A 12,578-nucleotide genomic window follows, 5' to 3' on the forward strand; every position below is an offset into this window, starting at 1 on the left:
CTACCAAACTCAGTACTGACTGCCTTCCACAGTTTATGTAGCTGAAGTGGGGTTGAACCTGCGCAAGAAGCAAAATTGAATAAATAAGAAAGCAATGTTATGAAATAAGGAATAAGATGAAAGTTCAGACCACATAAGTCTCTCTCAGCCTAACCACATAAGATGTTGTCAAAGTTGCTATCCAAATGCAGGGTTTGTGAAGTCTAACTCTTAACAAATGCTAAGTTGAGTAGAAACACTTTGAAAAAAAGAATCAGGAAATATTTACTCAATACACTTTCAATGGAGTTACTTTTTAATCTAAACATTGCACTTTTTAGTGCAGTGATGCACAACCACTGGCAAGGAAAACTCACTCGCTACTACTACTCTTGCTTGCCTTGTCCAAGCTAAAAGAAACACAGAACCTAAACAAGAAGCATGACTAAAAATTCTTTGTTTTAATAATCTCAAGTGTTACTAGGTAAGGAATGTTAAAAATAATATATTTAACCCAGCAGTGTCCCAGAAGAGATGGTAAAAAGGATTTTATAAAGGTTAACAGACTTAAAGCAATGTGTTCGTGCCCATTAACTGCCCTACTGGGGATTTGGACTCCGCATCACAAAGGATGCAAGTACCTGATGTGGATATCCATTCTGTTGCTGTGTTGTGGGTTCCTGATGTGGTTGCACGGCCTGTCATATGATGCTATATCCAAAGGGTGACAGAGAAGATGTGATCTCTTGGGGGAATTATATGTTTTGATGTTTTCAGCATTGGGGTTTTTATCTTGTAAGATACCTGAAGAAATGTAATTAAAAGTGCCTGGCCTCCTCCCTTTAGGTTTAGGGGTCTTCCCAGCCCTTCCTTTAGGGCTGGGGATTGTCTGTCAAGCAGCACCCTCCTTGGTGCAGAGGCCCCCACGGCTCCTCTTGTAGCTTTCCTCCAGCAGGACTGCTTCTCCAATTAGTCCCCAGGCTCTGAGGGGTCGGCAGGGATGCAGCCTTCTTCGGCTAATGTGTGTGTCTGTTTTGAGGGAATAGGCAGACTATATACAACTCTCTTTCCCAGACTAACTCTACAAGACTCCTGCTCGTGGATCCTTGGGTACCTCACCTTAAAGGGGCCATACCATGGGACGGGAGTGGGATGGCTCTAGACCCTACTACCTTTAAAAGGATGGACTACCCCTGTCAAAGAGGTGTTTTGATGTGAGGGGGGATTCTCTAAACAGAGACAAAGGGTGGAAGAGGGGACACCAAAAGGCCTCCATGTTGCAAAAGGGTTAAAGCACTAGCTTTTCACCTCAGGACACTTGGGTTCAAAATTAGGTCTGGAGTGAAAATTACTTTTTCACTTCTTGTCTTAAACACTTGTTTATGTTTCAGATTGGCCATTTGCATCACAGCTATGGCTCTTGGTTGGATGAACTCCGAGCTGGAATTGCAGGGCAGCTCCCGGTTAGGACAGAGATGTGTCAGCAGACAAGTGTGTCGGGAGCCCATGACTGAAAGAGCAGGGGGACTCTGGATCAGGATAGAGGAACATTGGCAGAATTTTGCCTGAGATCCCAGGACTATTGTAGCAAATGGTCTGCAGATTGGAACTCGGGGAGCATTTGGCCCATGCTCAGGGACCTTTATAGTTGGTGAGATTCTGCTGAGTGTGGAGATCACATCATGATTAGGTAGCTGCAGCTGGAATCATTTTTTTTCTGAAGCTTCAGGAAAAGCTGCAGTTTGGCTCTTGTACTCTCTCTGGTTTGTCATTCTCCTTGTAAGGGAGACATGTCCAGCCTCATGGTGATCTCTGCTAAGGAGCAGCATCTGAACCTGCCTCCCAGCAGGTGAGCTCCCATGACACTGTAATGCCCATTGTTTTATCTGTGTGCTGTGAAATAGAAGCACAGGTCTAGGCATCTTGCTTTCTGTCTGTCCTCTCCTCAACTCTAGTCATCTCTGCAGACCCAGGGAGAGGGATCACTCCAAAAGCACAGAGCAGCTCACCTCTCTCACCCCCAGACTGGCTGTGGATGGAAGTCAAAGTGAGGCATCTTTCTGAGTGGCAAAAACAAATGCAAAGACAGGGATGCTCAGGTTTCTCCTGAGAGGACAGAAATTAAGGTCCAGAGTCCCCTCTGCAGCAAGCTGGGGGTGCCATAGCTTGAGGCACTGAAATAGAGGGGAAGCAGAACTTAAAGGTGGTGGCTGCCATATTTACTCAGTGCGGTGAGATGTCAGACATCCTGAGGGTATATTTCAAAATGGAGATACAGGTCTAGCAGCTGTGCTTGTGTGACAGCATGCTTCCCAGAAGCAGGTTGCAGCTGTGGAGAAGAAGGTACTTGCCTACTGCCACCTGGAGGCAAAAACTCTGGGAGTGGTGCCCATTTTATCTCAGTACTGGACCCCACCACCACTTGTCTTCTCCTCCTCCATATTTTGCAGAGTTCTCCCTTGTGGCTGGAGTGTCATCTGCATTAAATGAACTGGGTTCATGGACGTAAAGCTTTATCAGAGCCTTCCCCCCACCCCACTTCTCCAAATCTGAAGATGGGCAACTAAACTAGAATTGATGCAGGGGGCAGGTAGACTCAAACCCAGCTTGAAATAATTTGGCCCCAAAACCAAATTGTTAAAGCAAATTGGCATCAGCCACAACCCCCCACATGATCTGACATTGCTATCTCTGTCACTGTGGTCCCGCTGTCTTTGACACAGGTTTTTTCATGTGATTTGTGTATTCAGGGGGCTCATTTTTCTCTGCCTTCTGCCACTTGGAACCTGTCTGTCTTAGTGCTTTGACCGAAACCCTCCTAGTGTGAATGCAGCTCCTATCGGTTTCTTGTTTCTCTCTTTCCCTAAAATATCTTTGCTGCTGCCCTTAGTGAATTTATGGGGTAACAAGCAAAGAACTGAGCAGATGCTCTTGGTGATGCTATTTCTTGAAAGCCACTTTGCCAAGTGAGATGTTTTGGGATTCTGAAATCTCTCTGGCCCCAAGGAGAACTATGTGGGGTAACTTCGTAGCTGAGACTGGGTTGCCAGACACTGTTCTGAAATACTGGTTTTGGGGATGCAACAGCCATGGATGGTTGGGTTCAGATATCAGGGGTTGCTATAATTTCCATCCCTGCTGAGATCTGTGTTTAATGGATAATGCCTGTGTGATCCCTTTATGGTCCTTTTAAAACACCCTAGGGCTGACTGCATAAGGAGCTGTTCATAAACAAAGCCTTTGTATGCTCTCCAGAGGGAGTTCCTCTCCCTATGCTGTGTGCACAAAGGGGTAGTAATTCCTATCTGAGCCTGCATTGGTGAACTTGTACCCTTCAGCGTGATGCTGGCGTAGCTACAGATATTATTTGTCATGGAATCCTCCAGCCCTTGTTTAAATCTACCATGGCCCCCTCAGGCTTGGAATTTCACAAGCCAGCTCCATACCATGCAAGGAAGGCTTTCCTCTTACTCATTCTGAATGTGCCTACACTCACTGTTACCCACTTGTCTTGTGTGGATGCTGCTCTGCACTCTCACAGCTGTCCCGTGGCTGCCATGTGGCAGTTCTGGAGGCCTCTCATTGGAAATGGCTTTTAGATAAACTAACCTTGTTTGGGGACTAACAAGATTCTCTTACCCCAGAGTTCAATCCAAATCACATTCGAAGAGAGTCCTCAGCTTCCACCAGCGGTGAATATAAGTCACGTGACCTGCACAGGCCAGGCAGACCACAGTATGGTAAGACACTGCCATTCTGCATTTTGTTGTGCTCTGTATCTTTTCACTGAGTGCTAGTGTATATTCTACAAGGATTATCTTGGCCTTTAAGTCTGGGACAATGGATGGGGGCCAGGGTTGAGATGTCAGAGTTAGGAGAAGGGTGGCCACTCAGTACTGGAATAGCTATAGGGGCAAGCTCCAGTCTGGGATAGTAGTGGGGGTGCAGGTCAGGATTTGACAGAGGTGGCTGAGGAAACTGACACAGTGCTTGTATCTTGCACTATTCTTGGCTCTGATCAGTGCTGTTGGACTTTCAACATCATGGCCTTACAATTCAAAACAGAGGGGACCTTGTAAAACTGAGGAGATTCAGTAAGAGTACATCAAAGACTTAAGCAGCAAATTATTGAGGTAACTATGGTCACACCATAAGCACCCCTTGACACTCCTCTCCAGTCATGAGTATTTGCATTCCCCTGACTTCTGTCACCACGTATGACAAGGCTGGGTCTCACCACCCAGCGCCTCCTGCTGTTTATCTCCGGGAATTAGCTGAGTCCAGTGGAGCACCGTCTCCTGGTGGTGTCCCACCTGTTGTCTGCCCTTGGTTGGCATCTGAGCCCGTGTCACTCAGTGGCCAACCACAACCTCCAAAATCTAGCCCCTTGTCTCAAGGGCCAGTTGCAGTTGGTTTCAGCCACCCTACTGCATGGCCAGGTGCAATAGAAGGGGAAAGGGGGGACCTAGGCCCGCCCACTACTCTGGGTCTCAACCCAGGGACCCTTTAGTGGAAACCTCTCTACTCTCCTTCTCTCCCCTTGTCCCAACTGCCCCTGGGCCATTTTCCCTCTGGCCCCTCGCACTCTCTAGGCCCTTTCTATCAGGGCCTGCAGTCTGGCAGGTATTGGGCCGGAGCCTTGCTATTCTCCCCCTGAGCCTGCCCAGCACTGCTCTGTCCATGGTGCTGGTCTTCTGCTCTGGAGACAGACTGCCTGCTACTCTCCTGGGCAGCCCTTATATAGGGCCAAGCTGAGCCCTGATTGGATGTCTCCAATCTGGCCCCCAATTGGCTCCCAATAAGCCCTTCTCTGATTGGCTGCCGGTCTGCACAGGCATTTCCCATTCAACCCAATTCTCCCAGGGAGGCTGCTGCAGACTCTTTCCCTCTTTTGTCTAGGTATTGCACTGCCATCTGTCAGCTGATGCTGTGAAGTTCCCAGTCTCTGTCACTCAGCAGTCTCCAGCTGCTGTTGCCATGGATACCTATCATGTCACTTTAGCTCTGCTGCAGGCCCAGGTAATAATGCTAAATTGATGGATTAAAGACTTCCTCTTTCCCTGTCCCTTAACCATTCTTCCAGTCTGCAGGAGGAGGGGAAGGGCTGGCATGAGAGTCATGTTAACAATCCTCCTGTCAAAACTGTGGGGTTAGCAGAATTTCCCTGAGCTGTGTGTTGAGGGAGCTCCAGTCTGAGAATCATGCTATAAAACTTGCTATAGACCCAGTCTATGTAGGCATAACAAAATCCAGTGACTGGATTTCTGAGGCATGGTAATGGCCTATTTGTGTTTTTGTAAGATGCTGTTTGTTGCTAGGCTGGACTGGAAGCATGGAGTCCACATAGTCAGGCTCTACTGCAAAGTATGAAAGAGCCCTGTGACCCATCTGTGTTATAACAAGAAAATCCTTTGTTTTGCTTGAAAAGAAATGCATTATTGGGAAACTGTGTGTTTAGCTCTGTTGATCCTGGGTTCCTTACTTCACTCATAAGAAGTTTTCTCCCTTTTGAATGTTTCATTTATTGGGTATCTCCAAAATTTTCCCAGAGAACAGCCCTTTTAATCCCAAGTAAATTTAAAAGAAACATAACTTCCAATAGCTTCCTGCTGAGTTGTTGTCTGAGCCTTCTTGAAAGACTCCGAGGTCCGGGCACCTTCTGAAGAAAGCATTGTTGGAAATGCATTTTCACTGAGACTGTGTTGCTCAGTGGGATTGGGGAATGGAGCAGTGGAGCCTTCTGCATTGATGTTACAGGTTCAAATCCAGCCCAGGTTGTATTTGCCCATTTCCAGGCTGTTTGGTGGCCCAGTTGGTTCTCAGTCTAGTTCCTCCTAAAAAGTTGTTGTTGTAAATGTCCACGCTCGGAACTGGCAATGGTTGGTTGATTGGTCTCGGTGGAGGTCCTGTATTAATAGCCAATTTGTTCTTCGTTATGTGTCTCCTGCCAGGCTTTCTGTTCAATCTGTGAAATAATGAGACATGTTTATAGTCTTGTTCTCCTCTCACCAGTCTCTGTGCTTCACATAGAGGTGAGAACTCAGGATGGCTATTACAGATCTTTCTTTGGGACTGTGAGGTTTTCTGGGATGGTTCTTACCTCTCGGAACTCTGGATATCATGCTGGCATACCATAAGCAAGCCCTCTGTTTACAAAGTATTTGGCACAGATTGATTTGTGATGGTCCTCTTTGCCCTTTCACCATACTAGGTTTCATGAGGCCCTGTTGGTGATTTAATCCTGAATCAATGAACAGGGCATCTAATAACAAGTTGATTCTTAATGGTCCTCTTTTGGCCTGAGCCAGGTGGAGATCCGTTTGGAGGAGCTGCAGAATGAGGGCCTGCTGGTGTCATGGACATTCAAGAACAGACCAGACTTGAACCTTTCAGTTGTTCCGAAACTTCAGCCCCGTGAAGTGAGCAAACTGGAGGAGGGAAGAAGTGGGGCTGGGGCTGAGAACAGGCATGGTGGGCTAAACCCAGTACTGGGCTGTTACTTGGGAAAGGCGAGGAGCTGTCAGCCTTTCCTCTCTATAGCCTTGTTTGTATTAGTATCTTTTGAACGATTGATTAAAGGGTGAGGGGTGGGAATCTTCTACTCTTGAATTAGCGTTGGTGCAGCACCACCAATGGCTGAGACAGTGGAAGCACTAATGTAGACAAGTTCTCCCAGTGTTGCTACCAGTGGTGGAGCTGCTACAGTAGGAGAGTTCCTGAAAAAAGTTAGTGCAGGCACAATCCACAATATTAACCGCTTAATGAAGTGTATTCTGGCACACTTGTGCCCTGCAGCATTTCCTGTTTAGTCCCTCCAATCCCATAAGTCTTAATTGTGTGGTGTGTGTGTGTGTGTATTGAGTATCTGGCTTCCCCCGGCTTCTTCTTTCTGACTCAGTGTAGCAATCCAACTGCTGTTCCAAAGTGCAGCAGGTTGGTCACCCATCTGTCTCTCACAGTTGTGATGGTATGGGAAGCTTTAATTACTATTGTCATGATTTGGAGTGACTGCAGCTCTTAGGGAAATTGCAGGCACTTGTCCTTAACTCGTTTGCGTTGAAACACTGTGAGAGTGTGGATGTATGTGTATGTACACTGTATATATAAGCTGTACTATGTACATAAGCTGTGAGTGACACACTTGGTTTACCCCTTTTTAGGAACCCTAGAGGGAATGGCTGAGTATGACTCTGTGGGAGGTGGACTGGGGCCACTTTAATGGCTTTGATGAGAAATCAGGACAGCAAATTATCTTCTATGGACGAAACTGTTCCAGTAACTTTTTTGTGGTTTTTTGGGGGGTCTTTTTCATTTTGGTTTGTTGGGAAGAAGAATGATGGGAAAGTGGATCTGTCCACCATAAAGGACCTGATTGAGGACTCAGTTATCAGCACCCAGCCTGCCATGATGGTGAATCTGAAGGCATGCACTGCTGGTAGCAATGTGGTAAGGCTCTCCTCGTTTTCAGCCTGATTAGCCTGTGGAAGTCACTGCAACAAGATTACCGAGGTTGAGAGCGTGGCAAGAATCAAAAATCGTTAGATGTGTTTGGGGAGGGTAATACTCTCCATTATACTACTGGGATTAAAACTACATGTCTGTTAACTAATTTTTCAGGACATAAAATGGCTATTAACTGGCAGGAATTAGGAAGACACTTCCCTATGGGTTAAATCCATACCTGTCTATTATAGGCTTTTTCTGCCTTCTTCTGGAATAGTGGATGCTGACCACTTTGAGATGGGAAACCAGACTAGATAAGAACATTGGTCTGATGTCTAGTAATCCTTTTTTTCTTTCCCCGTATGCCTTGAAAGCAGTGGGAATTGAGGAGGATCACTGGCAGGCTCAGAGATATCTATAATAGCAGGTATGGGCAAACTACGGCCCTTGGGCCGCATCGGGCCCATGATCTCCTGCTGGGGAGCAGGGTCGGGGGCTTGCCCTGCTGTGGAGCTCCAGTGGTGGAGCAGGATCAGGGGGGTGCTCTGCAAGGGTCCCGGAAGCAGCAGCATGTCCCCCCTCTGGCTCCTACGTGGAGGCGCAGCCAGGAGGCTCTGCTCCACATGCTGCCCTTGCTCTGTGCACCACCCCTGAAGCTCCCAGTGGCTGGGAACCACAGCCAATGGGAGCTCTGCCTGTGGATGGGGCAGTGTGCAGCAGGACCGCCTGGCTGTGCCTTCGTGTAGGAGCCAGAGTGGGGGCATGCTGCTGCTTCTGGAAGCTGTTTGAAGTAAGCACTGCCCCAGAGCCTGCACTCCTGAGCCACGGCTCTGTGCCCGAACCCTGCTTCCCCCACCCACCATCCAAACCCCTTGATCCCAGCCCGGAGCACCCTTCTATACCCCAACCTCTCATCCCCAGCCTCGCCCCAGAGCCTGCACCCACAGCTGGAGCCCTTACCCCCACTCCCTGTGCTTCAACCCCTTGACCCAGCCCTGATCCCTTTCCTTCCCTCTGAACCCCTTGGTCCCTGCCCGGAGCACCCTCCTACACCCCAAACCCTCACCCACTCACCACAGCCTGGAGCCCCATCCCACATCCTGAACTCCTAATTTCTGGCCCCACCCTGGAGCGCACACCCCCAGTCAGAGCCCTCACCCCCTCCCACACCCCAACCCCAATTTCGTGAGCATTCATGGCCTGCCATACAATTTCCATACCCAGATATGGCCCTTGTATTAGAGTGTTAAAGGAGGAAATGGAATCTGGGCTCAGGAGTGGGGACTGGATGTGCAGGTGAGTGCAGAAGAGACCACACAGAAACAGTAATTAACAATTTAATAGGATGTCTGACTTATTTCACCCATCCTCCATAGGCAGTTCAGATTTGTTCCCTATAGTCAGTTCCTCTGTTTGCTTTACAATGTCTTAAGCAATGGTGCTCCCATAGTCACTTCCCTGCACAGACTCCTCTACAGGTTAATAGGCTGTGGGACCAGCTCAGGTTCATGAGTGGCTTCTCTCCTCTGTTCATGCTAGATACCATGAATTGCCACAGGGCAATCAGGGATGCATATCATAACCATCAGCACTGTATTTCGTTGATTGAGGTTATTCAGCCTCCTCCTTCTCACTGGGCTATGTCCTCTCTTTTAATGTTCCCATTTGCCCTGGTATGGCCCCTTACTCCAATCCGCTGGTTGGGGAAAGGGATTAGTGAGAGTATTTCAGTTGGGCATGGTTGATCTGTCTACCTCCCATTTTGTTTCTCAGATGTCCTGTGAAAAACTGTCCCAAGAGTCCTCATCTAATATAGTGCCCTCTACAGTGTCCAAGTTAATTCTCCGGCATATGCAGGTGGTCAACTTGAGCTGTGAAGAGGAAGGAGGTAAGAAGGGAGAAACCAGACAAACTTCAGGAGAGGGGGCGTAAGTGTGTTTGACTTCAGAGGATGAAAAGACACTTTGCTCTGATGGTCTTCAGGATTTGGGCTGGAGGGATGCCAGCATGCTGAGCAATATCCTAATAATTCACTCTGTAGAATTCCAGTCCTCTCGTCCTCATTTCCTTTCCTCTGATCCGTTCTCTCTATCCCAGGAGGTGGGAAGCTATGCTGTGTAGCTGAGCTAGACAGTCCTTTGCAGCAGAAATGGACAAAGCCAACGAGAGCAAGCATCTCCAGCACTGCAGCAGCAGTGGAGTGGAATGAGGAGCTCATGCTGTAAGGAGCTGGTCTTTGCTTTTTCAGCTAAGGGAGGGCTGCAGCCAGTGTGCCAGGTCTCTGGGGTTCATTAGGGATGGGTATATGTCAGATGCCAACTATCCTAGATTCAAATTCCTTTGTATTGGCAGAAGTTCGTGTTCATATCCCTGCTCTTCCCATCCTGAGTATCCATGCTGTTTTCCTAGTGCAGCCCAATCCATATAATAATTTCACTTCTGATTGTAGCACTGCTGCTCCACCTCCCCTTGCGTTCTTAGCAGCTGTGAAATTGCACCTCACATCTGGAGCAGAAGCTCTCTTCTGGCATCACTCTCACACAAAAAAACGGTGCTAAATTCTGGGCCCTGTGAAGAGGTGGAGGTGGGTGAGGAATAGGGTCAGTCAGAGGAAGAGAGTTCTTGGATGGAAATCTTTTGACGTGTGCTGAGCGCCAATTCTTCTGTTTCTATCTTGACAGGGAGCTGGGACCACGAAGCAAAGAGTTGAAGCTGAGAGTACTGGGGAACAGCAGTGATGGGGAGAGTGAGTATGATCAGCCATAAACAGGATCCGGTAAGGCTCAAAATCAGAGGATTGAAGTCATTCCTGGTGTTACAACAGCCCCTGAGATTTTTACAAGTGAAAGGATCATGAAATCTTCTCCTTGGAAAAAGCCGGGTCAGTTCATAAGACCCACATATTGAAAACAGAGTGTCTTAGTGCAATATGTGATACAGAGTTTAGCAGGGGGCCTGATTCCACCAAGGGAGAAGGTTTACTTTAGATAACTAGAGCACCTGACTCCACCAGTCATGGGATATAGACCCCTAGCTTTCAGTCAGACAGGGGGTGGGAGTTGAATGGGAGAAAGGTTGGATTGGAGCAGAGTGAAGATTGCAGAAGTAGAAGAGTTGTCAGAGAGAGAAGGTTTGGAGGAGTGCTGCGGTGGATTGGGAAGCAAACAACAGAAACCCTATGGTAAAGGGGCACCAGGCTGTATAGAAGAGAGGCGGGCCCTTCACAAGCTGAACGGGTATGAGAGGGAAGTAACCCGGGAAGAACCGCTAAGTCAAGTGGTTCACCACAACCCCAGGGCCCCTGGGTGTGGACTGGAGTAGAGGGGGTGCCCAGGTCCTCCCTCTCCACCTCCTCTCAAGGCACCAGGGGAGTGATTAAGAACTGGTCCAGAGGAAGCAATTGACCCCTGAACCTACCCCAGAGAAGAAACATAACCGGCAATTTGCCACACGTGGTGTCAGAGTGGGATCTGGCCGTGCTGGGGAACATAGTCCAGGGGGAAGACATAACCCTCCCACCCTAAGAATGGCGACGTGGTCAAGGCCTCTTACATGCCACCGCGGCCCAGCAGGAGGCTACCAGGCTCGCAGCAACCAACCCACAAGAGGCGATAGAATTGCAGAAGAGGCTAATCAGCTGTGCTAGAGTCAGGCTCTCAGCACGAGGCCTGCTGAGAAGACCTAATAAGCCAGATAAAACCCTTAATGAAAGAATCACCACGGGGAAAGACCCGGACCATACGGGCTAGCCATTACTATACATAAAAATGACCAGGGAGGATGATGGTGGAGCATACCTCCGTGCTTTTGAAGAGAACAGCCTGCGAGGCAGGCCTTGTGTCACCCGCGGATGAGAAATGGTCTGTGGTATGCCTTGCCGCCCCATTCCGCTAATCGTGCGGGAAGCCCGAGGTACTATACGATATGTCTGCAGAAGCTGCAGCAACTACTTCCCCAGCTACAGGACAGAGATCCTGGCAGTTCGGAGTGACAACGCACTACGAGCCCAGAGGTCATGAATGGCTGAATAATATGGAGGACGACACCCCGAACGCAGTTGTGTGACTGATCCACACGGACCGGAAATGGCTGCGGCCCTGTGAAGCCCCATAAGCTCTGAGGAGATGTGACGTACTAATAGTTGGACTGGTTATCGGGGGTTACCACAGCGACTCAGGACACTTGGGTGGGTCAGAATGACCCTCTACCCTATGATGAGTTGGCTCTCCCTCGTGGATAAGACACTGGCAGCCCGCGAATGTTCCAGACTCCAAGCGGGGAGACACGGCAACCCAGGAAGGACAACCCCAAACCCAGGCCCCGGTATCCTGTCAAGCTCTAGAAAACTATAACCGGGAGGACACGACAGTGAGAATGGCTCGAGGCCAGAAAGGGACCTGGGGGTTTGGGAAGAGTGGTGGGGGGCGGCCAACTAGCCCAGGCAAGGGGTGATAACCGGAATGAGGGACGGGTGTATGATGGGGGAATGGGGCTATAGCACCCAATGTCCCAACAAGGAGGTGCCTATGCAGTGTAAATCTGGGGAGTTATGGGGAGCAATGTGGCCTAATCAACTTGGTAGGGTTACATTGACCTCACATGGATTTACCAGACCAGTAAAAATGAACCGGTATAGAAAACCATAGCATTAATAGATCTGCGGAGTGCTGTCACGTTGGTTCTGCGGAAAGTTGGTGGGAACAGACCAACTAACTCGCGCAAAGCACAGGGGTAACATGCGAATGGCACCGTGATTTTCCCACAATCCAGTCGGATTGAAATCCAGGGTAATACCACCAGAGTTTTGCAGGAGTCGTCCCAAGCTCCCTTTCTTGTGATTGGAGAGAACTTCCCTGGTTTGAGAACTTTACTGACCCGATAGAGGCAGGAGAGAGAAGCACCCCCAGGTTGAGACAGAGGCAATACTAAAGTAGCCTCGCCCATGTTGCTGAATTTTGCTCCAGAATTGTTCTCATCCCCTGGAAAACCCCGTAAGGCCTAGGCGAGAAAGAAGGGCGGCTAAAAGTGAAGGGACCAGCATTCTGGCAGCTAATCAAAAGACTTCCCTTGTGGGTAGACGAACCGCCCAGGAGACAAGGATGAAGGTTCGGCTCCACGGAGGACTCAAGCGGAGTTCCTGGCCCAATGTGCGGAGC

The 12,578-nt window shown here is 48.9% G+C and overlaps 1 protein-coding gene across 3 annotated transcripts in view; it reads left to right on the forward strand.

Moving 5' to 3' along the window:
- C2CD2L (C2CD2 like) overlaps window positions 1-12,578 on the forward strand; it is a 42,424-nt gene that overhangs the window by 2,710 nt on the left and 27,136 nt on the right. For 2 of the 3 annotated variants that reach the window (XM_075073571.1, XM_032776143.2), the window contains exons 2-8: window positions 3,624-3,719; window positions 4,879-4,998; window positions 6,288-6,398; window positions 7,309-7,425; window positions 9,196-9,310; window positions 9,520-9,643; window positions 10,104-10,168. In XM_075073571.1, the coding sequence (XP_074929672.1) occupies window positions 3,624-3,719; window positions 4,879-4,998; window positions 6,288-6,398; window positions 7,309-7,425; window positions 9,196-9,310; window positions 9,520-9,643; window positions 10,104-10,168 (748 nt within the window). The remainder of the gene's footprint in view (window positions 1-3,623; window positions 3,720-4,878; window positions 4,999-6,287; window positions 6,399-7,308; window positions 7,426-9,195; window positions 9,311-9,519; window positions 9,644-10,103; window positions 10,169-12,578) is intronic. The other variant, XM_032776140.2, reaches the window with a different exon arrangement.

This window comes from Chelonoidis abingdonii, chromosome 18 (genome assembly GCF_003597395.2).
Source record: "Chelonoidis abingdonii isolate Lonesome George chromosome 18, CheloAbing_2.0, whole genome shotgun sequence".
In the NCBI taxonomy this organism is placed as follows: Eukaryota; Metazoa; Chordata; order Testudines; family Testudinidae; genus Chelonoidis; species Chelonoidis abingdonii.